Source organism: Uranotaenia lowii, chromosome 2 (assembly GCF_029784155.1).
Source record: "Uranotaenia lowii strain MFRU-FL chromosome 2, ASM2978415v1, whole genome shotgun sequence".
Taxonomy (NCBI): Eukaryota; Metazoa; Arthropoda; class Insecta; order Diptera; family Culicidae; genus Uranotaenia; species Uranotaenia lowii.
In genome coordinates, this window is record NC_073692.1 from 92,710,002 (window position 1) to 92,736,234 (window position 26,233).

Here is a 26,233-nt window from a genome sequence, read left to right on the forward strand (position 1 = left end):
AAGCGGATTTTGGCCGCTTTTTTCATTCTAGAATAGTTAATCTTATATTATTTTCCAGACAAATGATGGATTTGTTGATTTGATGAATAACAAAAGTTCAAATGTTGTGCATACACATTTATTTAAAAAAAATATTTTTTTTTCGCCCGTCGGGTTTTGTCTCCCGGGCCGGGACCCATTATGCCGTAATAGATTTAGTTATGGCAATTGTATTTGGACCACTTTCGTCACAGAACCCTGTAATAAAAATAATATCGGATAATAGCTTAGAATGACCTTTGAAATGAATGCTTACCATGTAAATTTTCAAATTTTTGCTGCACGAAAACAACCAAGTCCGACCGCCTCGCACAAACTGATCATCATTTACTCAGTTGTCGCCTTCAAGCACTCGAGTTCTCTGAGTGCCGAATTTTCTGACGTCTGAGTAAATTTTCCGCTGATTTCTGAGTTCATTAAGATCAGCCGACGGCTGCCTCATACATGTGGCGACGTCTGAGTAAAAGGTAGCCGGGCTCTGAGTATTTCAAATTTAGCGAGCAGTTCTCATTCAATGGGATTCCCGTTCCTTCACTCCCGTTCCCTTTCCCGTTTCCATCTTAAGACAAAGGAATGCATTGAAAGGAGGCCAAACGCCGGGAAGCCGCCGTTGTACGTTTTTTGTGATTGATCGGTAACAGAAAGCCTATGACAAATATACCTCGTCCTGCATGAAGCTCGAATAGTACACTGGTTAGAATGTCGGACTGGCAAGACGATACAATTGGTGATGTGAGTTCGATTCTCACTACAGCGCTGTGGTTTTAATTTTTATTTTCTTGTTTCTGGGATGAATTATCCAATAGGAAAGAAATCCCATAAAATGTTTTTCTTGTTTCGCTTGAATGTAGTGGTCATCATTTTGGTTGGGAGCCGAGTCCTTATGCCAGTTACGGTTTTTCAAACATACCTACTTCGGCACAGTGCACATTTCAGCGCATTATCGGCACAGAGATTTGCTAAATAGGCATTGGATTTTTGCAACCTCTTCTATGGGTGTACCATTTTTAGTTTTCGACAATAAGAGTGTTTTTCTCTTTCTCCCCATTTTCCACTTCTCCAGGACATTTCATGTAATGTGATACTGGACGCAGATCACATTTCATGAAAAGTCTTGGGGAAATGGAAAATGGAGAAAAAAAAACACTCTTTTTGGCGAAAACCAGAAATGGAATATATGTATGTACGTCACTTTGGCATATCACTGCAGTTCAATGTAATTTTTTGCTTTTGTTATTGTGTGTTATGTTGTGGGAGTTATTAACGTTTAATTTTCAACTTAAGTGTTGGTAACTAGTTCTGGAATTTGGAATACATCGGTAATTGATGACTTTGACGTCTATTTTCTACCGAGCTTCATAAATCGGTTCTTGACTTACCGAAGTTTGTTGAGATTAAGGTTGGCAGGTAGTCCGGTTTTATACGGATTTGCACGGATATTTAATATAAAATTTGGGAAACTGCCGACCAGGCCCTGTTACCCAGATTTCAATGAAAAATGCCCGGTGCTCGAAATTTTTCGAACAAGTTTTTTAAAAATAATCATGGTCGGTTTTCTGGAAGCCATAGATACGATTTAAAATCTGTCACAAAGATTTTTTTTAATATTTTTTTATTTTTGTTGAGTAATTTTTGGATTTTGACAAAATTTTCCAGGATATTGGCCGGATTTATGGTCGTCAATTTTGAAATCAAATGCCCGAATTTGCCTGGTTTTGTTTGAAATTTTCCGGAATTGACCGGCCCGGGTACGTACTGAAAAAATTCTGGCAATCTTAGTTTAGATACATGTCCTAAACAATGAGCATTACTATGAATTGTTCGATGAATAACGCCGAGCAAACTTTAAAACAATCCTACCGTTATATGTTCCTGTCAAAACAAACGTGAAACCCGTTTTTCATTTCTGGCAGTTTTTGTTTTGAGCAAAACTGGCAAAAAAAGCAAGTGTTTATTCATAATTGTTACTATTAGTTTAGTTGTTCACATCAACTCACAATTATTTCCTTTTTAGGCTTATACTTTTAAACTTGATAGACATGTCGTTGCAAAAGTCGGCTTAGGCAAAAAATACTTCAATTTGGCTGAGCCTCTAAAAGTCTTCTGTGCTCATACGAGTTGTCTGGAAATGCCGGTAATATTCACCAAAAACTGTAAAATTTTCGGTAATTTTTAGCGAAAACCGTGAAACGTATGGTAATTTAAACTTATGATGCACTGCGTATTTCGCTTCATGATTTGAGACTAGTATGTCGAATTTTGCAGTTTTCGGTAAACAATCAGCGTTTCGGTAATTATTCCAGATTAGGATTCTTCAATCTTCTGGAAAAGATCGATTCCCAAGATCGATTCAGCTGAATGGTTCTAGGATCTATTCACCTAAAAAATCAAAGCAAAAGGTCTCTGAAAGATCGATCTTTTAAATGATTGTAATGAGTGCTACATGAGGGCTACATTATGCTAAAGCATATAGTGAGTTTCATATATTTCAACATCGAATGAGTAATAAAACATATGTTTTCAAAATGAACATAAGAGTATTAAACTTTTTGTGACTTTGGTTAAGTGTATATTAAGCTTGCCAGATTGCCCGGTTCTATTCTGGTTTGCTCGGATATTTATTACATAATTTGCGAAAAGTCTGTCCGATCCGATTTAATTGAAAAAGTTTGGATTTATTCATTTTATTTTCCAAATCAAAAAAAAAAAAAAAATACAAATTGTGTTGTAAATTTTTTTCATTTATGCGTTCGAGACGATTTTTTGAGCAAGTTTGATAGAAATATTCATGAAAGATTTTTTGGAAACCCAAAACACAATTTTGATGAACAAATTTGTTTTAAAGTTCTTTCTCTTGATTTTTGTTGAATTATTTCTGGGTTTTGCCAAATTTTCCCAGATTTTCGGTTGACAATCTTGCAATCAAATGCCCAAATTTTGCATTGCATCATGTCAAAAAGAGAATGAATATATGCATTTTTCCATACGACATACTTTCAAGTTCAAATTATATGCAATTTAGATAGGAATGAGACTTAATATTGAAATTTTACAAATAAAAACAATTCAACCATTTTAAGTAAGTTCACTTGAAGAAATGATTATAATGAAGGCTACGGATTTTTATTTACTCTGATGTTTTTAACACCATCATTTTTGCCACAGGTCATAGCACAAAAGTAATGTGTTCACTGTTCATCTATCATCTGGAAGGCTAAATTTAAATTCATAAAGCATTCAAATTTCCAAAGTATAATTTTCATTGAGAGTAGAGATTATATTAAAATAATCATTTTAAGAATTTTTAAATTCAAATCCAAATATAATATGTTTGCTGAATTTTTCTCTGTAATACTTTTTGATTGCGGTCTCTTTAAAACGCTGAACAGCCTTCTACCGAGTTTCGAATATGAGACAAGGTTACCGAAAAAATCTGTGTTTTTTTACAAATAAAAATCTGTTATTCTGTGATTTGACCTCAACATTCTGAGTTGGTTTTTTTGTGAAGCTTTTTTCATGAAATTTATAGAAAATTCAAATTAAATATTTACAAATTTAATCCTATTTCATTATATTCATTGACAGATTCATTCACAGATTAATCTGTGATTTCGGCAACTGAAAGAGACTTGAAAGTATCGATAAGAAGTTAAATGCTGAGCTGGATAAAATGCTACAGAATATTAAAGCTTTATTCAAGGCTGAATAAGTGACCATTCTTTGGAACTTTCGTTTACTTGAGTATTTGATAAAAGTTCTGGTATTCCTCAAGAATATAGAGGAGACAAATCCTATCTATTAAGTCGGTATGCACGGAACTGAATCTCAAGATCTCAGGAATAAAACAGAAAAACAGGTTTGAAAGATCGAAAGATCGGATCGAAAACACCGATTTAATCGGTTTTTCTAAGGTTTTTCTACTGAATCGATCCAATAAATCGGAAATTTGAGCTCGAAAGATCGATCTTCGGTAATATTTAACTGTCGCTTTGACTACTGACAAAGTATTGACAGAAGATCTTAGGTATGATAAGCCGGGTTTTATCAATTTTAACCAAAAAAGTTGATTTTTGACAGTAACATTTGACAGTTTTCATTTCTCGGACATAAGAAAAATAACCCAGCAGTTTAACGAACTCGACATTTTCGTTCATTTTCAAACAATACCATCATCATTTGAATCTTTTATTCTGTAATTTTTGTATTTTTTGTCGTTTTAATTTCATTTTTGTCGTTTTTATTTCATTTTTGTCGTTTTTATTTCATTTTTGTCTTTTATGTCATTTATGTAATTTTTGTCTTTTTTGTCATTTTTGTCATTTTTGTCATTTTTGTCATTTTTGTCATTTTTGTCATTTTTGTCATTTTTGTCATTTTTGTCATTTTTGTCATTTTTGTCATTTTTGTCATTTTTGTCATTTTTGTCATTTTTGTCATTTTTGTCATTTTTGTCATTTTTGTCATTTTTGTCATTTTTGTCATTTTTGTCATTTTTGTCATTTTTGTCATTTTTGTCATTTTTGTCATTTTTGTCATTTTTGTCATTTTTGTCATTTTTGTCATTTTTGTCATTTTTGTCATTTTTGTCATTTTTGTCATTTTTGTCATTTTTGTCATTTTTGTCATTTTTGTCATTTTTGTCATTTTTGTCATTTTTGTCATTTTTGTCATTTTTGTCATTTTTGTCATTTTTGTCATTTTTGTCATTTTTGTCATTTTTGTCATTTTTGTCATTTTTGTCATTTTTGTCATTTTTGTCATTTTTGTCATTTTTGTCATTTTTGTCATTTTTGTCATTTTTGTCATTTTTGTCATTTTTGTCATTTTTGTCATTTTTGTCATTTTTGTCATTTTTGTCATTTTTGTCATTTTTGTCATTTTTGTCATTTTTGTCATTTTTGTCATTTTTGTCATTTTTGTCATTTTTGTCATTTTTGTCATTTTTGTCATTTTTGTCATTTTTGTCATTTTTGTCATTTTTGTCATTTTTGTCATTTTTGTCATTTTTGTCATTTTTGTCATTTTTGTCATTTTTGTCATTTTTGTCATTTTTGTCATTTTTGTCATTTTTGTCATTTTTGTCATTTTTGTCATTTTTGTCATTTTTGTCATTTTTGTCATTTTTGTCATTTTTGTCATTTTTGTCATTTTTGTCATTTTTGTCATTTTTGTCATTTTTGTCATTTTTGTCATTTTTGTCATTTTTGTCATTTTTGTCATTTTTGTCATTTTTGTCATTTTTGTCATTTTTGTCATTTTTGTCATTTTTGTCATTTTTGTCATTTTTGTCATTTTTGTCATTTTTGTCATTTTTGTCATTTTTGTCATTTTTGTCATTTTTGTCATTTTTGTCATTTTTGTCATTTTTGTCATTTTTGTCATTTTTGTCATTTTTGTAATTTTTGTAATTTTTGTCATTTTTGTCATTTTTGTCATTTTTGTCATTTTTGTCATTTTTGTCATTTTTGTTATTTTTGTAATTTTTGTCATTTTTGTCATTTTTGTCATTTTTGTAATTTTTGTCATTTTTGTCATTTTTGTCATTTTTGTCATTTTTGTCATTTTTGTCATTTTTGTCATTTTTGTCATTTTTGTCATTTTTGTCATTTTTGTCATTTTTGTCATTTTTGTCATTTTTGTCATTTTTGTCATTTTTGTCATTTTTGTCATTTTTGTCATTTTTGTCATTTTTGTCATTTTTGTCATTTTTGTCATTTTTGTCATTTTTGTCATTTTTGTCATTTTTGTCATTTTTGTCATTTTTGTCATTTTTGTCATTTTTGTCATTTTTGTCATTTTTGTCATTTTTGTCATTTTTGTCATTTTTGTCATTTTTGTCATTTTTGTCATTTTTGTCATTTTTGTCATTTTTGTCATTTTTGTCATTTTTGTCATTTTTGTCATTTTTGTCATTTTTGTCATTTTTGTCATTTTTGTCATTTTTGTCATTTTTGTCATTTTTGTCATTTTTGTCATTTTTGTCATTTTTGTCATTTTTGTCATTTTTGTCATTTTTGTCATTTTTGTCATTTTTGTCATTTTTGTCATTTTTGTCATTTTTGTCATTTTTGTCATTTTTGTCATTTTTGTCATTTTTGTCATTTTTGTCATTTTTGTCATTTTTGTCATTTTTGTCATTTTTGTCATTTTTGTCATTTTTGTCATTTTTGTCATTTTTGTCATTTTTGTCATTTTTGTCATTTTTGTCATTTTTGTCATTTTTGTCATTTTTGTCATTTTTGTCATTTTTGTCATTTTTGTCATTTTTGTCATTTTTGTCATTTTTGTCATTTTTGTCATTTTTGTCATTTTTGTCATTTTTGTCATTTTTGTCATTTTTGTCATTTTTGTCATTTTTGTCATTTTTGTCATTTTTGTCATTTTTGTCATTTTTGTCATTTTTGTCATTTTTGTCATTTTTGTCATTTTTGTCATTTTTGTCATTTTTGTCATTTATGTCATTTTTGTCATTTTTGTCATTTTTGTCATTTTTGTCATTTTTGTCATTTTTGTCATTTTTGTCATTTTTGTCATTTTTGTCATTTTTGTCATTTTTGTCATTTTTGTCATTTTTGTCATTTTTGTCATTTTTGTCATTTTTGTCATTTTTGTCATTTTTGTCATTTTTGTCATTTTTGTCATTTTTGTCATTTTTGTCATTTTTGTCATTTTTGTCATTTTTGTCATTTTTGTCATTTTTGTCATTTTTGTCATTTTTGTCATTTTTGTCATTTTTGTCATTTTTGTCATTTTTGTCATTTTTGTCATTTTTGTCATTTTTGTCATTTTTGTCATGTTTATCGTTTTTGTCATTTTTTAGGGATTTAAGTTATCGAGATGTACTGATATGGATTATCAAGAATTTTATTGTAACTTTATGTAGTCTGATTAAGACGTGTTAAAATTACTTTCTAGGACTCTGAAATTATCATTAGTTTTAAAAAGAGGTCGAAACGTAACCTTAAGAGTATTTTTGAAGATTTTTTATAAGAAATTAGGTTCGGTTTTTTTTCAAAATAACATAAGTATATTCTAGTTATTTTGTGGGAAAACATCAATTTCATTCTCTAATCTAGAATGAATTCTCAGAAAATCCGGTAATCTGCCGTTGATCGACATGTAAATCTGTGACGTGCCAGAATCCATCCATCGCTTCCATCGAACGTTCAATAAGTTCCCACTCCAAGTAGGGTACCGAGGCGAGGGCCAGAGTTGATGACCGAAACACACGCACCCCCTCATGTTTTGTTTGAGTGCCAAGTTATCATCGTCAGAACCAGCATATCACTTCGTACTCCACCAGCAACAGCAAACGAGATGGTTTTGAATCCTGGAACCTGGACCCGGTTCCTTTCGGGCCATACGTAAATCAAGGGACATAAATTGCGGTGTACGTACAACACGCATCATATCACTCTGGGCCAGGGAATTTTCTGCTGGAACAGAACGGAACAGAAAAATGCTTCCTTCTTTCGTTCTGGCTGCCTATTTTGTGGATTCGAAATGTCCATCTGCCTGTCTGTGTGTGGGATTGTGTGGTTTTGGAATCGTTTTCGGAATTTATTATTGAAATCCATTATTTCAAGTGGCCATATCTTTAGCCAGGCTTGAGCGGTTTGAGCAAAATACGAATCTTGCACCAGTTTTTCGCACCAGGATGAGGGCCCCGATTGGTTATGGATTTTCTATTCTTTCTCGGCTTTGAAAATCGAGTTGTTCCCTCTATGAGATTTTACTAGGATATTAAGCTGTAAAAGTGACCCCAATGTATGAGTGTTGTGCGAGAAACTTATCATGAATAATTCACAGCTGCCAATCTTCATATAGGTGGATGATATACGATGAATTTCAATGACTTCAATAGGAAAGGTGTCCTCACTGTTCGATTCACACTTTAAATCAATTTCCAACACAATTCGATTAACTTCTGATTTATAATTCAATCATTTATCACATCAAAGACATTCGTTTATCTTCACCACACAACAATTTTGGGACGGCGCCACACAAATGTGTCAACCTAGAACCCAGCTTTCTATAATTTCAGTTTGTCTTGTTGGCAATCTTCCAGAGAACCAGGTCCAGACTAAATTGAATTGCGGTCAGCCGACTACATTCCGGCGGCAGCCACATATCCTACTTGTCCACCTCAAAGTAAAGCTACTGAGATAATCGAAAAAGGAAAAAATGGAAACTCTTTTTCCCGTCCATTAATCAACCACACATTCGGGGATACGGTCCGGTTTATCAGTTGATACGGTTTCAGTTCTTTCGTTCTGGGATGATCTCCATCAACTAACTACCTTTTAAGATAAGAAAAAGTCTTTTTTGAAGATGGTTTTGAAGTCATAAAACGTGTTCTCTTAATGGGCACCTGTCTTCGGCGTGTAGGATTGAAGATGTCCTTTATGTTTTTTCAGCTATTTCTCTTTGCTCTAAACTCTACAGTTTTTGTTAATTGAAACAAGGATGAGGAAAAACAGTTCCTTTATTTCAACGTTGATACCTATATGATCGAGAAACCGATAAGTTACTTTAAGTTTAAAAACGAGGGAAATTTTCCACTCTACTTGAATTGTTCGCCAGCTCAAGGTGTCCATCAAATTTCCAAGGGGTAGATAATCAATTTTTGGCACACTTTATGTCATTAGAACAACGGGGAAAAAAGGAGGCGAAACATGTGAGAAGAAAGGCCCAGCTGCTACCATTCCTTTCCATTCCACGCCATGGGCATGGGCGAGGATCCTGTAACAGTTGTTTTCTAATCCCACAGGCTGCCAGCCAGCATCATCCCGATGAGCGATGATGATTATGTTGCTTATGGGGATTCAAAAGCCATAAAAATTAAAACTACCCAAACCTTTAGAAGCCAGAAGCGAGCCTGCCAGAAAAGCTTCATGCGTTTCTCTATATTTTCAATTTATTCATCCACTTTTGAGCTAGTTTCGTCCCATGGGAGGAGTTGAAGACTACACATTTTAGTCATGCTGGAAAAAATGATTACCCCTATATATGGATTATAACAGAAATCGAAATCGAAACTAGGGCCCGCTTTTGTTCGGGTTGACAGATTTCCCGGAGATAGATTAGATGTTGTGAGTGTGGCAAAAATGTAACGAACAACGGCGAAAATAAACGGCCATAAATATTCGTTTATGAGACAACGTTAGGATGCAGTTTCCAAGCGGCGAAATTGATAATTAAGTTGGAAAAGGGTGACGAACGCTGTTGGGACGCAAATTCATTTGGTACGGATGCTTGCGTTGCACACTGGGCGAGAATGTCAAACTTGTGACGTCTAGGAATGAAGATAGAGATACCTTGTGTCTCCAGCAAAATTTCTCCCTCGATAATTGGTTTTTACATAATTTTTAAAGGGTGAAAAATACGGTGAAAGACATCCAATGTCAATTCGTAAAAGTTTTCAATGATAATATAGTCATAATAGAAAAAGATAAAGCTACACGAACAAAAATTTTTCAAATCAACGAGTCACTTAAACACAACCAATTTGCAAAAACATTCAACCCTGGATAAGCGAGAACTGGATAAGTGTGGAACTTATCGAAGCGAGAGAACTTCCCAGTTAGGTTGCCCAAATTTCTCTTTGTGTTTTCGACAAAAAATATTCTCAAACTCTGTGATTTGAAACTAAAATTCTGTGACGGTTTTCTGTGACACTATTTTTATGCAATTCATTGGGAAATATTGTCAAACACAAAAAAATTGGAAACCACTTACAGTTTAACCCTTCGTTTTATAAAGTAACAAATTTGCAACAATTAATGTACGGAAAAAGTGAAAAATCGTTTTTTATTTTAATTTTTTTCTTAATGGACTTATCATTTCCAAATGTTAAAAGTTATTTTTAGGTAAAAATAAAAAATCATGAAATGAAGGGTTAATAGAAAACAAATCAGTTCACGTTACCTTGTTTTCATATTTTCATGAATTAGAGTCATGATTATAAAGCCAGAAGTGACAAAAAATTAATTATTTTTTAAATCTGTATAAAATTTAGAAAATATGTGATTTTTTTGAAAATTTAAAAAAATCTTTGATCTGTGACGAAATTTAGCTTAAAATTCTGTGATAATACAGATTTTCCTGTGATTTCGGCAACCTTGCTTCCCAGGGCTTGTGATATGTATAGATCAAAACTGCTATAGGCGAGGGTCGTTTTCTCTGAATTTACTAAGAAAATCGAAGAAATAATGTCTCTGAACTGAGGCTCCAAACTGACATTGTGATTCCACCGATTTTGAAAACCTTTTTAAGGAAGATGGATAGTTCCTGAGTCTGGATGAGTGAGAAACCTCTTAGAGCTGTAAAAAAAATTAGCAGTTTCTTGGAGTCTCGCTTCTTCAGGTTCGATTAATAACTTTTGGGGAATCATGGGCTGCACAAAGTTGAATATTATGGGCCACTAAAACTTTAGTGTTTTATAAACATTCATGACTTGACTTTTTTTTTTCAACAATCAGAACTTGGCTTCAACTTTGTAGAAAACAAAATGGCTCTATATGTTCAATGGAAAAAGTTTTGTTGAAAACGCAGTAACAACGCAGGTTTCAGTGGTGGAATAGAGTTAACCCCAATTTGAGTATTCTCGCCTAACCGTGTGATGATGTAAACATTTGTACCGCGCTTATCATCATCACCTGTAACAGCAATCATTGATCCATTGTTCTCGATTGCGAATTTGACATAGCTAGAGGAACCAAAACAAACAATGTTTTGGTTCTGCTCGTGGCAGCAGAAGTTTGCTACTTGCTGCTGCTGTTCTGGAGGAAACCGTAATTCTCAACACCTCCCCTCAAATCGTAAATTGAGAATGCTGAAAAGCTTCGTATGCCTCGCTCTTGGTTACGCCTTCGTGAACGCACCAGCTGATTGATCCTCAGTAGAGATGTGTCGCAAAGATAGCTGACCGCTTCTTATGATTTCTCTGATGAAAGCATACTTAACACCCAGATGCTTCATCTGCTGATAAGTTCGCGCCTCTTCCAGATACTGGATGCAAGGGATATTGTCCTCCATTAACGTGAAAGGAGTGCTAACCACACCCAATTCACCTAGGAAGTTTGTTAACCACAAACCTTTCTTGACTGCATGGCAAAGGGCTCCTTTCTCAGCTTCGGTCGACGACAGACTGACTGTCAGCAGACGTTTTGTTCACCACGAAGCTAGATTCCCGAAGATCATGTAAGCGTAACCTGATACAGATCTTCGATCATCGGAGCAGTTGACAAAATCTGCATCAGCATATCCGATGAGTGGTTCCGATTTCACGTTACTGAGGAATACCAACGCCGTATCGGTCGTACCTCGAAGGTATCGCAGAATACGCTTCAGGCCTTGCCAATGCCTATCCACCGGGCTGGCCTTGTATTTGCTCAGTGCGCTAACCGCAGCACAGATATCTGGTCTCGGAAATGTCGCCAGATATTGTAGACAATCGATCAATTCTTTGAACAGTTGTTCGGTGATAACATCACCATCGTTCCGCTTCGTCCAGCGAACGTTTGTGTCAAGCGGTGTGCTGACGGGTTTACAATCGACCATACCGAATTGTTGCAGAACCTTCTCGTCGTATCCAAATTGCGAAATCTCGATGACGCTATTCGCAAAGTCTCGCTCGATGGTCATCCCCAAGAAAGTCTTGACTTCCAGGAGATCCTTCATCTGGAATAGCCTTTCAAGCTCGGTCTTGATCCAGATAACCTCTGAAACGTCTTTTCCGGCAATCAGGATGTCATCCACGTACAGGATGAGGGTGAGTCCTCGCTTACAGAATCGGTAAATGCAGCAGTCACTCTAAAACGGATAGAAACCATGCTTTCTTATCTCGACGTCAAATCGCTGGTTCCAATCACGACCCGCTTGCTTCAAGCCGTACAGGCTTTTCTGTAATCGAACGACCTTTGATTTGTCGACATCATCGTTTGGCAACTGCATGAAGATAACCTCTTCTAAATTTCAATTCAGGAAAGCAGTTTTGACGTCCATCTGATGAACGACCATGTCGAATTCGTTCGCCAACGCCAAGACGGTTCGGACACTCTCCATCTTGGCAACCAGTGCATATGTTTCCCAGTAATCCAATCCTGGTCTTTGGGAACATCATTTCGCGACCAATCGAGCCTAGTAGTGACCATCGTCCTTCACAGTGAACTCCCACTTGGACAGGATGGGTTTCCTGTGACCCGGGGGCAAGCTAATCGCTTTCCAAGTATTGTTCTCCTTCAGGGCTGTCATCTCCTCGTCGATGGCGACCTTCCAGGAACCCCAATCGTCCCGGCGCTTCAGCTCAGTGATGTTCTGAGGTAGCTTCTCATCAACAACAGCGGCTACGTTAGCCACGTAGCGCTGTGTAGTTCCTCTTTTTCGCTGATTTCGTCTCAGGGCCGGTTCGGGATTGACGGAATCTTGAGCATTTTGAAGCTGTTATCTCAACTCCCTTATTTCTTCTTCTTCTTCTTCTTCTCACATCAACATGGCCAAAACATGTAGGCATCCTGGAAAATGGGAGACTTGCGTCTATCATTTTTCTTTTCAGCGTATTATCTGTTACATATTCCTATGCATTGAAGATATTACTACGGCCAGGCCAACCATGTGATGAAACCCGCGAAAGATACAGGATACAGGGGCGGAATGAAGCGTGGAGATCCCTACCAAACGCTCCATATAATATTTTGAATATGTAAAGACCAAAATATGAATTTATGTCATTTGGGAAAGTATATATGGAATATTGATACATTAAATGCTGTTAAGGAATTAGGAAATTACGATACTTACCAACATTATACTCACCGAAATAAATATTAGAATTGGGTTTCTGTAGATCAGCTATTCTCACATTATAAAAATAGTAAGTTTCAAGCATGGATTATGGGGCCTGGGAGAACTTTAATGCCCTTTAAAATAATTCTATTTTTGAACGAAAGATTCAAATTCACTGGTTTTTCAATAATCCTAAAAAATATCTTGAGCTTAAAAATTCAACAACATTTTCAAAGTTTTATGATCACATAAATTTTTAACACTCAGGCGAATAAAATTGAACAGCTTTCTATCGGAAACCGCACTTGAAAATGTCGGGTTGGGCGGATGTGTAATATCACATCTTACAGAACATACTTTCACAAAGTTTTAAATATTAACTCACGAAAAATCTAGAGAGGACGTGTATATGATTGAGTTTCTGTGCACAAAATTTTCAAATCCGGTAGAATTCGACTCTGCTCAAAGTTTTTTTTTGTAATTACTTACTTTCATGACTTCTCAAAGCCATCACTACTTTAATTTATGATGCTTGATCAACAACATTATAAAGGGAGAAAGTTGTATAATTAAATAATAAGAAAAAGTCTTAATTTATAAGATCATCCTAATACAAAATAGTTCGGAACGGGCTCACCGAGGCAGCATAACAGGATAACAGGACTCTTTGGTTGACCGATCTGGTAGCGCTTAATTACCCGGAAGCGAGATTCAGTAACGCCATAACCAAATTTGAATAAAAACAGATACACTTCTTGAGAACTTGTTTTCAAATCTTTCTTTCATCTTCACATGGTCCAATTTTGAATAATTCAATTTTTCAAATAACGCTTCCGTAGTCAAAAAAATCTATCGAGATAATTTTCACGGAGCTGTCATAAACACAACCGATCACTTTTTTTTTCTCATGGCCAACTCTGTTATCTCAACTCCCTTATTTCAATATTAAACTGTACTCTCAACTCGCTTGCATTGCACACATGAAGTTTTCAACTGTCCTCTCGACTTGCTGATTTTTTAAGTGGTCATCTCAACTCGCATTTTTGCAATTTTAAGCTGTCCTCTCAACCCGTTCGAAACGCCTACAACATTTTTAAGCTATTCTCTCAACTCGCTTATAAAAATTTAAATATGTCCTCTCAACTCGTACGACATACACACATGCATTTACAGGCTGTCCCCTCAACTCCGTTGTTGTAATTTTAGGCTGTCCTCTCGCTCTCGCTTGAAATGTACACATTCATTGTTCAGCTGTCTTTTCGCCTTACTAATTTTTTTTACCGTGAATCCTTTTTTAATAATCAATTCCGTACCTATTCTAGTATTTAGCATAAAATTAATTTTGAATAATAAAAAGAATGTTCTAAAGCAATTAAATTTTGCTGCGTTACAACCCCCAAATGAGTCCCCATAGGAAAAAAACCGTACCGAAACAACTTTTGTTATCTTACTCCTACCCACGTAGTATAAGGAGTGAGAAACCTGAGTAGCAAAACTGAACGAGCACCAAGTTGGCTCAAATGTCTATCTTTGATGGCGGTATACCGGGAAGAAATGTTCCTTGGGAACTTTCGAGTCGACCACCCACCTCCACTTTGCCTCAAGGGTCTCGTTCCAGCAATGGTGAGGCTCCCATTCGAAAGCTAAAACTCACTTCCGAACCACTTATCATAATTAAAGCCAGCCGGCGCGCGCGTCCTGGAGTGGTAATTAAATTGGATAGGAAAATTGAAAATCAACGGCTATTTTTTCCAGCTTGAATCGAAAGGTTCGATTTGAGGAGAGCCGAGGAAAACCTCCTTGGGAAGTTTGTTTTTTTTTTATTTCGGAAGCAGCCGAGAAACGAAAAGTTTTCCAGTCGAACTGTTTGCTTTGAAGTCCGGCCCCATCTCTCAGAGTTAGAATGTGATCGAAAAACTTACAAGACACGAGCGGAAATGAGCGGATATTCATTCCGGATGAAAGTCTAGGTATCGTTCTGATGAGATAATCTCTTTTGTTTGGGGAAATAATGTTTCTACATCTAAAGAGATCCAAAGGAGATTTCGAATAAAAATCTTGAATGGAGGCCTTCGAAAGATTTTTTTTTTCTGAAAGATTTTAAATGAATTAGTCCAAATTTCACCAATGAACAAAACGAATGTGGTGTTTTATTCTTTTGAAAACTTTTGTTCCATATCCGAATGACACATGTTTCCAGAGAAACATCCCACAAGCCAGGACTGTTTCTCATCCAAACCTCAGTGACTTCGCATCTCGTCGTTAAAGCATTTAAAAATACAAAAGCATCCACCCACCCACAGTCAAGAACATTCCGGTGAATGGAATTTTACCCCCCAAACACTCACTCACTTCTAAGCTCTGAGCTGCTGCTGTCTTTGTCGTTGCGATGTGTTTACCTTCAGTGTTTTACCAACTCTGTCATCGGGAAAACAAGATAGAAAGCTAAATTGAATTCCAACATGTGAACAGGTTACGTTTTATTATTAAAATGGCTCTTTGGCCCGGGATGTTTTCCCACATCAACACGAGCGTATTTCTCTGGCGGCATTAGATGATGGCTCCACTCACCCGGAGAAGGGAGGGGGGATGATTTGGAAAGTGTAACAACGAAAAACAATGAAAATCAAAAGCAAAAAATCCTCCCGGAATACCGGAAAGCAAAGAATTTCACCGGATTGACTGCTGCACTGGAAATGTCTGTCTGGCTGGCTGAGGAAGGTCAAATTCCTACGGGAGAGAAAACAGAAGAATTGGATTGCACTTTAACTCATTTTTGGCTTTTACCTGTTGGAAACTGCTTAAAGTTTTAACGAGTGGTTTTTCTGTTTCCTGACCCAGGTGGAGATAATGTAAACTTTGTTGTTCTACTCTTATTGTTTGGCTTTTTGTTTTTATAGTCTTCATAGTTAGGGGGGTTTTATCGGTAAAAAAACTCAGACATTTTAAACTGCATATTTTTAAAATACTTACGTTTCTTGTGATGTTAGCCTTTAAAACTTTTTTTATCTTACTACTTTTTTTTTAAATCTATCCAATACAGTTTTACTCTTGTGGCTTGGACTGATGGCCATCAGCTTAGATTAAGGATGCCAGAATCCGGGCCGGACAAATCCGGGATATAAAAACATGAAAAAAATACGGGAATTTGATCTCAAAATTGACGACTTCAAATCCGGGCAGTATCCGGGCAAATTTGGTGAAAACCCAAAAAAATACTAAAAAAAAGAAAAAAAAATTGAAAAAAAAATTCCTTTCAATAAAGTTCATCGAAAAATTTAAAATCGTATTTAGGGCTTCCATAATTATTAATATGAAACATATTCAAAAAAAATCCTTCGGAGGCATAAATTAAACAAATTTACATCAAAATCTATTTTTTTGTTTGTTTTACCAAACAAATTGACAAAATCCGGGCAACCGTGCCGGGCCACACTGTTTCTATTTTTTTTTAATTAAATGTACGGGAAAACCTGGAAAAACCGGGCAATTTGGTAATCTAGGCTTAGACGGCTTGAACGTTTCCGCTCGAGCCCCTTGAATTAAATCTTAATAGGATAAGATGTCAATTAATTGAGGGTTAAGCTTTTGACCTGAAATAGATTTCTACTCGACATATTTCCAATAAATTCCTGTCTTCACGACCTTCCAATGAATTTCCAGCTTAAAAACTTATTTACAAACGGCTTTACCAAAAAAACCTGCCAAAAGACTCCAAGCTTGACGACTTTCAAATGGTTTTTGAGTCAGACGAGCTTTCAGTAGATTTCTGGATCGACGACCTTCCAAAAGATTCCAAGTTCAACAATTAGACGATAGGTCTCTGTAAGACAACTTTCCTAGATTCAAAGTCCGACAACCTGCCAATACTTCTTCGATCCGATGACCTTTCAAGGGACTGCTGGCTCGACGATCACTCAATGACCTCCCAGCTGGACGACTTTCTCGGTTAGATTCCCACTCGACGATTCCAATGGATTCCAGGGTTGACGACCTTCAAAGGATTCTCGGTTTTAGGACCTTTCATTGTAAATATTCCTGCCTCGACGAACTTCCAGTTGTTTCTGCTCTACGACCTCCAATAGTTTTCCCGATTCGACGAGCTTCCTAGATGCTCAGCCATACAACCCTACGATACATTTCCTTCTCAACTACCTTGCAATGGGTTTATTACTCGACGATCTTCAGATAGTATTTTGGTCCGACGACCTTACAAAAGATTACTGACTCGGCGAATTTCCAATGTGTTCCAGTTGGACAAGTTTTCCGGTTCCAAGACTTTCCATTTATTTTCTAACTTAAAGACCTCCTTATGGCTTTCCCGGCTTGACTACCTTTCAGTGGGCTCACGGTCCGACAACCTTCGAATTGAAATCCAGATCGATGATATCCAATGGATTCCCGACTGGACGACCTCTTGAAGAAAAATTGGCTAAAAGGCTTTCCTATGGATTCATGGCCCAAATATCTATTCATATATTCCAGAAGTCGGGCTCGAAGAACTTATATTATATTATGTTTTAAATAGAGCATGAACTTCTAGTGGAGCTCGGCTCAAAAACCTTCATAGATTCCTATTATGACGACCTTCCGAGCGAGATTCAAAGTCCAACTGGCTTCTAATTGCCGATTCAACGTCCTTCCAATGGATTTCTGACTCCAGTATATTAGTCCGACGACCTTCCAACGGACTCGTTGATCCTTGCAATGTATTCCTGGTTCATTGACTTTCCAATGACTTCCCGGTTTGACGAACTTTCAATGTCTTTCTTGGCTTGACGATCATCCAATTGATAACTGGTCTATTTTCCTTCCGAATGGATTCTCAACGTGACGACCTTCAATGTTCTCCCAGCTTAAAGACCTTTCTAAGGGATATCAGGCTCGATAACCTTCAAAAGAAGTCTTTCCTATGGATTTGAGATCTGGAGACCATCCATTGTCGGTTCGTCGACCTGCTCTGGATTCTTAGTTCGACGATCTTCTAATAGTTGTTGTTTTCTTTTTTCCGGGATTTTCATCCTCTTGGATGATTCATCCCTTCACTGGAAGGACGTTAAACCGAGAAACCATAAGAAAGTCAATGAACCAAGTTTTCATAAGAAAATCATTGAAAGATCTTCTACTGTAATGTCATCGAGTAAGGGATGCATTAAAACCCTTACTCGATGACATTACAGTGAAGATCTTTCAATGATTTTCTTATGAAAACTTGGTTCATTGACTTTCTTATGATTTCCCTTCTCATTGGTTCCTCCTCTTACAACATTCAAATTGATTCTAAGCACAATGACAATGATTTTCCAGCACGAAGACCTTTCCGGATTCCTGGTTCAAAGACTTTCATAGGAACCCCGGCTTGAAGTCCTTATTATGGATTTCAGGCCCGATGAAAAGAATAAAGTCTCGACGAACTTCTAGTGGTTTTCCGCTCGATGACCTTAAATGTACTCCTACTCCAACGACCTTCTACACGCAAAATAATTTTCACTTAAAAAGTAAGTGAAATATGTTGTAAAATTTCGCCATACGTAATTTCGTTTGAATTTTAAGTGATGGGTCAAGTGAATTCACTTAAGTGACCGGTCAAGTGAATTACACTATGATGATTGAGTGAAATTTATCTGAATTTCTAAGTAAGTTTCAAGTTCATTTCTAATTCATTGCTTTTCTAATTCAAATTTTTTTCTTTCATTTGAGCTAAGTGTTCTGAATTTAAAAAATATTTTATAAACGTTATCAAATGATTAATGCTTTATTTAAAACATAATATAATACTAATATTTTTATTCTATCATTTTACAATACAAACTTAATTCTTATTCATGCTAATCTAGTGCTTTCTGAATTCTAATAACAATTATTAAAACTATTTTTCTCTCTAAACATAAATCTCCCGGAAATGAAATTTAATTTTGATGGTGGGCCATTGAAGAAATTGATTTCAAAAATAAATAATTGCGTTGTACTTCTTTTGGCTTCATATGCCAAGAAGTGGTTGTTGTATATTCCCACTTCCCAGTAATCGCAAACAATTTAAAGTTCCTCTCTATTCATGGTTCAATAATGGTTCGATAATGGTCCAACTTTAGAACCACCTAAGATGTTTTTTCCACTTTCTGTTGTTATCCATATTCTCTCCAAAACAATTGGAGAAAATATTTCCAATTTTTTTGTTTCACAAGCTGATTCTGCTGGAGGATTGGCCGACGAAGTACCGGATGTTGACGCAACGATAGATTCTTCGTAAACAACAAACAATTCTTGTTGTTCAAAAATACTTGAGGGATATTCTACACACTCCTGAATTCCGTGATCAATCAAACGAACTTTTTTTTCCACCAGTTGGTTCGTTTCCGGGTCCAATAGTTGTCCCCCTTCGAAAAAATCACGTATAACGATTTTCTGGACACATAAACAAAGCTTTATCTCAATTTTTTAAAATAAAAGAACATTTAAAGAACACCACTTCGATTTCAAATACTTACATTACGCTTTCGCCATAAATTTATTGATTGGAAAATTCCATCGTAATCCCAAGGCAGATCGGTTACTGCGGATAGTGCGATTTCTAAATCCTCCCTGCTGCCAACCAGAAAATCTGTCCAGTCCAACCCACAAGCTGAAACATGATAACACCTTTGAATAACTTTTTCTTACATCACGTTTAACACAAACTACCGCCAAAATCGCCTAGTAAAGAATTGGGAAAATCCAAATCCAGCATAAGCTTCAAACGCTGCTCGTTAGAATTTTGCCATTTTGAACTCTGAAAATAAACACAATACAATCCGACATTCACTTTAAATTCAAGTGATGGGGAAGGGAATATTTTTTCTCACTTAAAATTCAAGTGACGATCGAAGTGAATGTGGATGAATTCACTTGAAATTTAAGTGACTGCCAAGTGTAATGTATATGTCGCACTTAAATGGAATAAAATCACTGGATCCTTGTTTTTAAGTGAAAAATCATGAGTATTTTAAGAGTGAATTTAGGTTCAGTGTAATGGTTTTCCGGCTCGGCGACTTTCCTAGATTACTAGTCCGATAGCATTCCAATATATTCTCGGCCCAATTACCTTCTGTCGAACAACACTCGCGACAACCGAAGTTCACATCGCGTTGATTGATCCGGACTGACAAACCGCGTGGCAAATGTAAATAATAACAAAGAGTTGCAAGTGAGAGAGAACGTCAATTTGTTTATGCTCTAGAATCAACAAATAGTGGATTCATACACTGAAACCAAAATCACACTTAAAATACTCTTGAAGATTTACTTAAAAGTAAGATTTCAGTAAATTTCTCCATTTCAAGTGACTCATTTACATTTCACTTGCCCCTCACTTAAATTTACAGTGAGCGAGTGGATATTCACTTACTTATCACTTGAGTTTTAAGTGACTGGCACATACTTCTCCGCTCGCTTGGCCGATCATTAAAAATTTAAATGAATCTACGAATAGCGCATGTCAACAATGATAAGATTAAATATATTATCAGGCCTGGAAGGGAAACTTGAACGAGTTGTGCTTGTGCTAGTAGACGCAAAAAGGGAATTATTTATTAGTATTAAAACATTTGTATACATCCAGAGCTCGATAAATATATCGCTTAGCATTGCATGCATTCTAGTTGTTTGTTATAAAAGGTAAATTGTGATGACTAAACCGTTACCATAATGTTAAATAAGATTTTTTTTTCTCTAATTTTCCAAACCATCAAGTCTTGGAAATACTATTCATTTATGTTATTTTGGGAATTTCCAAGCGCAATAATAATAAGACCAAGTATCATGAAATCATGCGAATACTCGAAAAATAATAAATTTGCAGAAAACAACAAAAAAAAAGGTCCTATTTGATTGGAAAATGGAAATGCCGAAATTACACCTAAAAATTCTCTGTACGAAAAGATTAATTTTTATTAAATGAACATTATTTTCAGTGTTCTGTGCACTGAAATTGTTGCCACTTGAACAGATAGGAAATCATTAGGGAAGTTTTGCCAATATGTCGGATGGATAATGTATCAATCGCTATTGTAACCTGACTTTTTACATGACTTGACGAGAATAAATGTGATTATATTATGAGTTTTCGATGCAAATAGTACTCTGTTTTATTTGATATCACTACACCTCCCAATAAACTCCAGACTCGACGACATTCCAATAGTATTGTGGCCCGAAGACAAACCTTGAAACCTTCCAATGGGTTCCCGGTCTGACACCCTTCAAATTGATTCTCAGCTCAATGACTTCCAATTTTCTTCCAGCTCCAAGACCTTTCCAATAGTTTTCTGGTTCAAGGAATCCTCCAATTATAGTTCTAATCATAAAATTTGGCTGACTTAAAAAAAGGCCCTATAAGAATTATAAGGAGTTTTTTTTAAACAACCAGTTTTAAAACAGTCCTTAAATATGACGATAAACTTCTCATTCTTATCACTTTGATAATCGTGGAGTAACTTTAAGGATTTGAATCATAAAAAATTCGTAAGAGGTCAAATTTCAAGCAAACTATGAACTATGACTTACAATTTGGTCAAGACTATGGAGTGGACTTACGGTTAGTGTTTATTGTCGACTGCTTTAGCAATCGTCATTTAGACGTGGGTAATCAAATCACGTTAAATCGGCTCATCAAATTTTCGACGGTCGCCATAGAAGTATAGAAAACACCATTTCAAGTTCTAATCAACAAAAAACATTGGGAAATTAAAATGTTGTGTTAAAAATAAGAATACATCTTTCGTAATTGAGTCATCGAGCATAATTTTGATTGCAGCAATAAGCTCGTCCTTTTAGATTTAAATTTACATCTTGTTTATTATTTGTTCGAGTTATGTATGTCAAACAAACTAGACCTTTTTTCGCCATTTATTGTGTGACATTATACCCGCTTGTTATTCATTGTTTAGTTGTCTAAAATATTTCATTTTTTATGTGCACTGCTTCGCTATACTTGTGCCATTCTACTACCTCTTGAAGAAATGGTCCCTATGATCTATCGCCGTCGTCGTTTCCCTAAGGAGAAAATATTCGCGCAAACCATAAAAAACCAACACAAATTCGCCGAAAGCGCAAAACTCAAGACCATCCGGCAGACCTAAGTGAGTGAGATTTTTTTTTTACCAAATTTACACCATACAGCCAACGAATTTCCTCTATCCTTAGACGCCGCCGGTGACAATTTTGCTGTTAGAACTTACCTTCATGTGCCGCCTTCGGCAAAAATAGTCTGTGAACTTTTGCGCCACCATCCATTCTACTTTTTCTTCCAGGGTACCACCATATGCATATGAGAAATTTGAATATCTTTTCGCAAATAGAGATGATAGCTGAAGGTTTTGGTTTCATATTTTTTCCGAGCATTTCTAGCAGCGATAAATAGAGGAAAGAGAACCGGGAAAAAAATTGGAACAAATGTAAAATTATGCAAGCAGACGGGACAACGCTCGTGCCGGAAAGCTTATTTTTATGTGAGTTTTCTCTCTTTCCGGGACCGGCGTGCTCTTAAAGGCTTTTCACCATTTGGTTGTTTGTGTGGTTCAAAGTAAAAAATATTTTTAAATATTTTACTCCGGACTAAAAATTTATATTTAAGAGTTCTCAAAACTGAGGGCTTTGAATTCAGGATTTTGATTTTTTGATTTTTTTTTAATTTTTTTAGAAATCCAAAAATGAAACATTCTTACTTAAACTAATGCTCACTTATGTCTTTGGTCTTGTAGCTATCGAAACTGAGCTCCAAGAAATCTACATGAAGAAACAGCAAAAAGTGTCCTGCGAAAGCAAGGGTTTTTTTGCTATCATTTTAGCTTCGTTTTGTCTTGAGGTGAGCTGACGCTCTAGAAGTCTAGAAGCATAGTGTATTTCTCTACAAAAGTATGCAAATCAGACTATTCAAAAACAAAACCATAGGTTTTTGATTCGGCGGTGAACGGATGTGACAAAATATTAGCATTGAGGTGCCTTGAAATAAGCTTTCTTTCGCATAGCTTTTTGAAGTCCCGGCTAGACTTCAACCTTTTCAGATTGGAAAATTTATAAAATGAACACAGGGATATGACTTTGAGAATTTTCTCCACAGGCTTTTTTTACCGAAGTTTTGTTAGTTTTCACCAAAAAAATGGTAACTTCCATCTAACAATCAGGGAAAATTTGATGAATAATAGTTGGTTAGTCAATCTTATATTTTTCCAAAACTTTTTTTTTATTTACAAAACATGAGTTCTAAGAAAAATAATTCGGCCTTTTCAAATCACTTTTAATTCCTCACATCGTACCGGGAATTTTCCACAGATTGACTCGAATTAAGGAAAAGCTACAAGTGGCTTTGCAAATCATCGTTCTTGCCCGGATTCAGTGAGATGTTGGAAGCCACTCAGCCTAACTTTAGGCGTATTCCTTGACTGCAAAAAAAAGAGCAAACCACACTCCGTTCTTTTCCGTTCTTCGCTTTCTTTGGGTTTGTTCAGTCGTGCGCCATTTCAACGGAAAATCCATTCAGGATTTTTGCCTTTTCCATCTTGAGGAGAGATCGTTCTGTTTGAACAGTAAAATTCCTTTTTCAACAGCAGGATGCTCAATGCACGGAGGGAAATTTTCTGCATTTCACTGATATTTATCCGTTTGAATAGAATTATGGAAAATAAAATACTTTCTTATTTTAAAAGTTTCCCACGCAGCTGAACAATTTTCAACGTTTTGAGAATTTCTGACTTAAGAATTCTTATCGTGTCATTTTACAATTCTTATCATTGAAGAAACGTACACGAAGCTGATATCTTTCTCCAAGCTACCTTTTGGCTTCAGCCGGATTCAAAATTCAGCAGTACCAGTACAATATCTGTTTAATCAAATAATCGTTAGATATTCAATTGGATGTGTAAGAAGCAGCAGCAGCAACGAGTTTGTAGGTACCTACTTCATTTTTTCACCATCTCATCTTCTCAAGCCGGAGCGAGCTTCGAGTAGCTCTTGTCGGTTTATTTTTTTCCTACTCAATCTACAACTGCTCCTTTTACGATGAATGGTGGAGGAATAACTTGAGCAAAATAAAGATAAGATTTCAGATTAGATTCTCGAGGCAATTTGAACAGGAAAAACAACTCGGAAAAATGATGATCCTTTACTTCCCCACCGAAAGTACCGAGCGCAATTGCTTTGCCGCCGTTTGATTGGAAAAGGAAGTCGGAAATTTTCCTACATCCCGGAATGGAATGGAATGGTTGAAATCGTGAGGTGGATTTGGATTTTTTTTATTCTTCGCCATAACCAAATCATGGTAATGAAAACCGGAAAATTGAGCAAACGAATAACGGAATAATGGAAATGTTTCTTGAATATTGTGCCACTGGAGGAATTGCTCAATAGATTGTTTCCTATGAGAATTGAGTTCGTTTGACTTTTATGTCCGAGGAGTCATTCTTTTAATATAGCTCCACGACTATTGATTTCCCTTTTATTAATCAACTCTATTTTCTCTTTCTTCCCCTAGCATTGGAGTTTCCAAAGATCACTGAACATCCTTTGGATGTTATTGTTCCTCGTCATGAACCGACGACGCTCAATTGCAAAGCGGACGGAGTTCCGATGCCTACAATTAGCTGGTTCAAAGATGGCGAACCCATCCGAGTTGAGCCGGGATCGCACAAGATGTTCCTCCCGGCAGGAGGTTTGTTCTTTTTGAAGGTAAGTTTCTAGCAAGATTAAAAATTTGAACATCATGCATAGCCTTTGTATGATGATTATAAATTCATGAAATGTAAATTTTTTAACAAATAATTGCCAATGAAAACTTTTACATTATCAGGTTCTGCATTCTCGTCGTGAGAGTGATGCCGGAGTCTACTACTGTGAGGCTAAAAACGAACTCGGAGTGGCCAGAAGTCGTAATGCGACTTTAAAAGTCTCCGGTAAGTTGCGAAATCATCTAATATATTTTTCTATTTTTTTGAAGATCAGAATAATTTACAATTTTAAAACATTATTGCATTTTACAAGTGCAACTCAAACATGAAATGATATAACTTAAGATATGTAGAGACATATGCCAAAAAGCGATAAATTAGAACACTTTTTTCCAAATTCTTGAAATTTTTCAATAAAATCAGCTTAGTTCAGGTCACCATCAAATTGTCGGAGCGAGGAACCTTTTTTTTGCTGTCCCTACAAATTTTTTGAACTGACATTCCAAGTTCTAATTTTTCAGCCTGGGCATTCACTGCCCACTGAGGGCTATTTCACTTAAGATCATCTAAATGTTCACTCTTAATTTTTCGAGTTCAACATTCGTATTCTTTGTGAGTGAATGTTTTATTAATTACAAAGTAAAGAGAAAAAAGAGAAACAACTCAGAATAGATTGTATTTTTTGCGCAATGCTGAATTAAAAAACTGTGAAATTGGAGGACATGGGATAATAAAACAAAAAAAATGACTTAAAGCACTCACGAATTTCCGCCTGATGATAAATTAAATTTAAATTACACTTACTATAAATTACCTCAGTTGTTGCCTGCAGTCATTTTTTGCAATTTTTTTTTATAATTTTGGTCTGCATAAGTCGATAAAAGTAAAATTTGGTGTATTATGAATGCATTTTGCAGCTCTTTTTAAATTTTTAATTTTTCAAAATCACTCACTCAAGTTAGATACAATGCATTTGTATTGATAAAAAAAACTTATTTAGTTATTAACGGTAAAAGGATATGAACAGTTCTTTTTCTAATGGCATTTTCGCTTGATGTCCTCCATCAAAGTCTTTACAGTGTCATCCGGTACCAGTTTCTCAGTTTTTTTTTTCATTTTATTAACATGTCCTTCTCGTCTTTGACTGTCTTCTTCCTCTTCCGAAGTTCCCGCTTCATTTTAGCCGCGCAGTTTGACGGGTTCATGTTCTTTGGTACAAAATGGACAGATTTGGCCTCATTCCACTCCAGGACACTTTTAGAATAGTGGCTTGTTCCCAAATATGGCCAAAATAGCGGAGCTTTGTCGTGCTGCTGCAAGAACGGAAAAAGGCGCTTCTCGAGGCACTCAGATTTTGTAGATCTCGCCATTTACTGTGCCCTTTGTCATGAAAGGCTCACTCCTCAGTCCGCAAGAGCAGATGGCCTGCCAAATGAGATAGTTTGAGGCGAACTTCGACATTTTCTTCTTCTTAAATTTATCATTCACATCGAACTTGCTCTTGCTGGTGAAAAACTCAAACCCCGAAATTTTCTTGAAATCGGCTTTTATATACGTTTCGTCGTCCATCACACAGCAGCCATATTTTGTAAGCTTCGTCTCGTAGAGCTTCCGTGCCCGAGTTCTCTACCTTGTATGAATGTAGTCCAGCTCTCTTCTTTGGATTCTGGACGTAGCTCTGCGACATGCTGATCTTTTTAGGCAAA

General features: G+C 35.5%; 1 protein-coding gene across 1 annotated transcript in view; it reads left to right on the forward strand.

Moving 5' to 3' along the window:
• Positions 1–26,233, forward strand: part of LOC129748143 (roundabout homolog 1-like) — a 115,037-nt gene that overhangs the window by 49,883 nt on the left and 38,921 nt on the right. The window contains exons 3-4 of the mRNA XM_055742645.1: positions 24,335–24,528; positions 24,650–24,752. Coding sequence (XP_055598620.1) covers positions 24,335–24,528; positions 24,650–24,752 — 297 coding nt within the window. The remainder of the gene's footprint in view (positions 1–24,334; positions 24,529–24,649; positions 24,753–26,233) is intronic.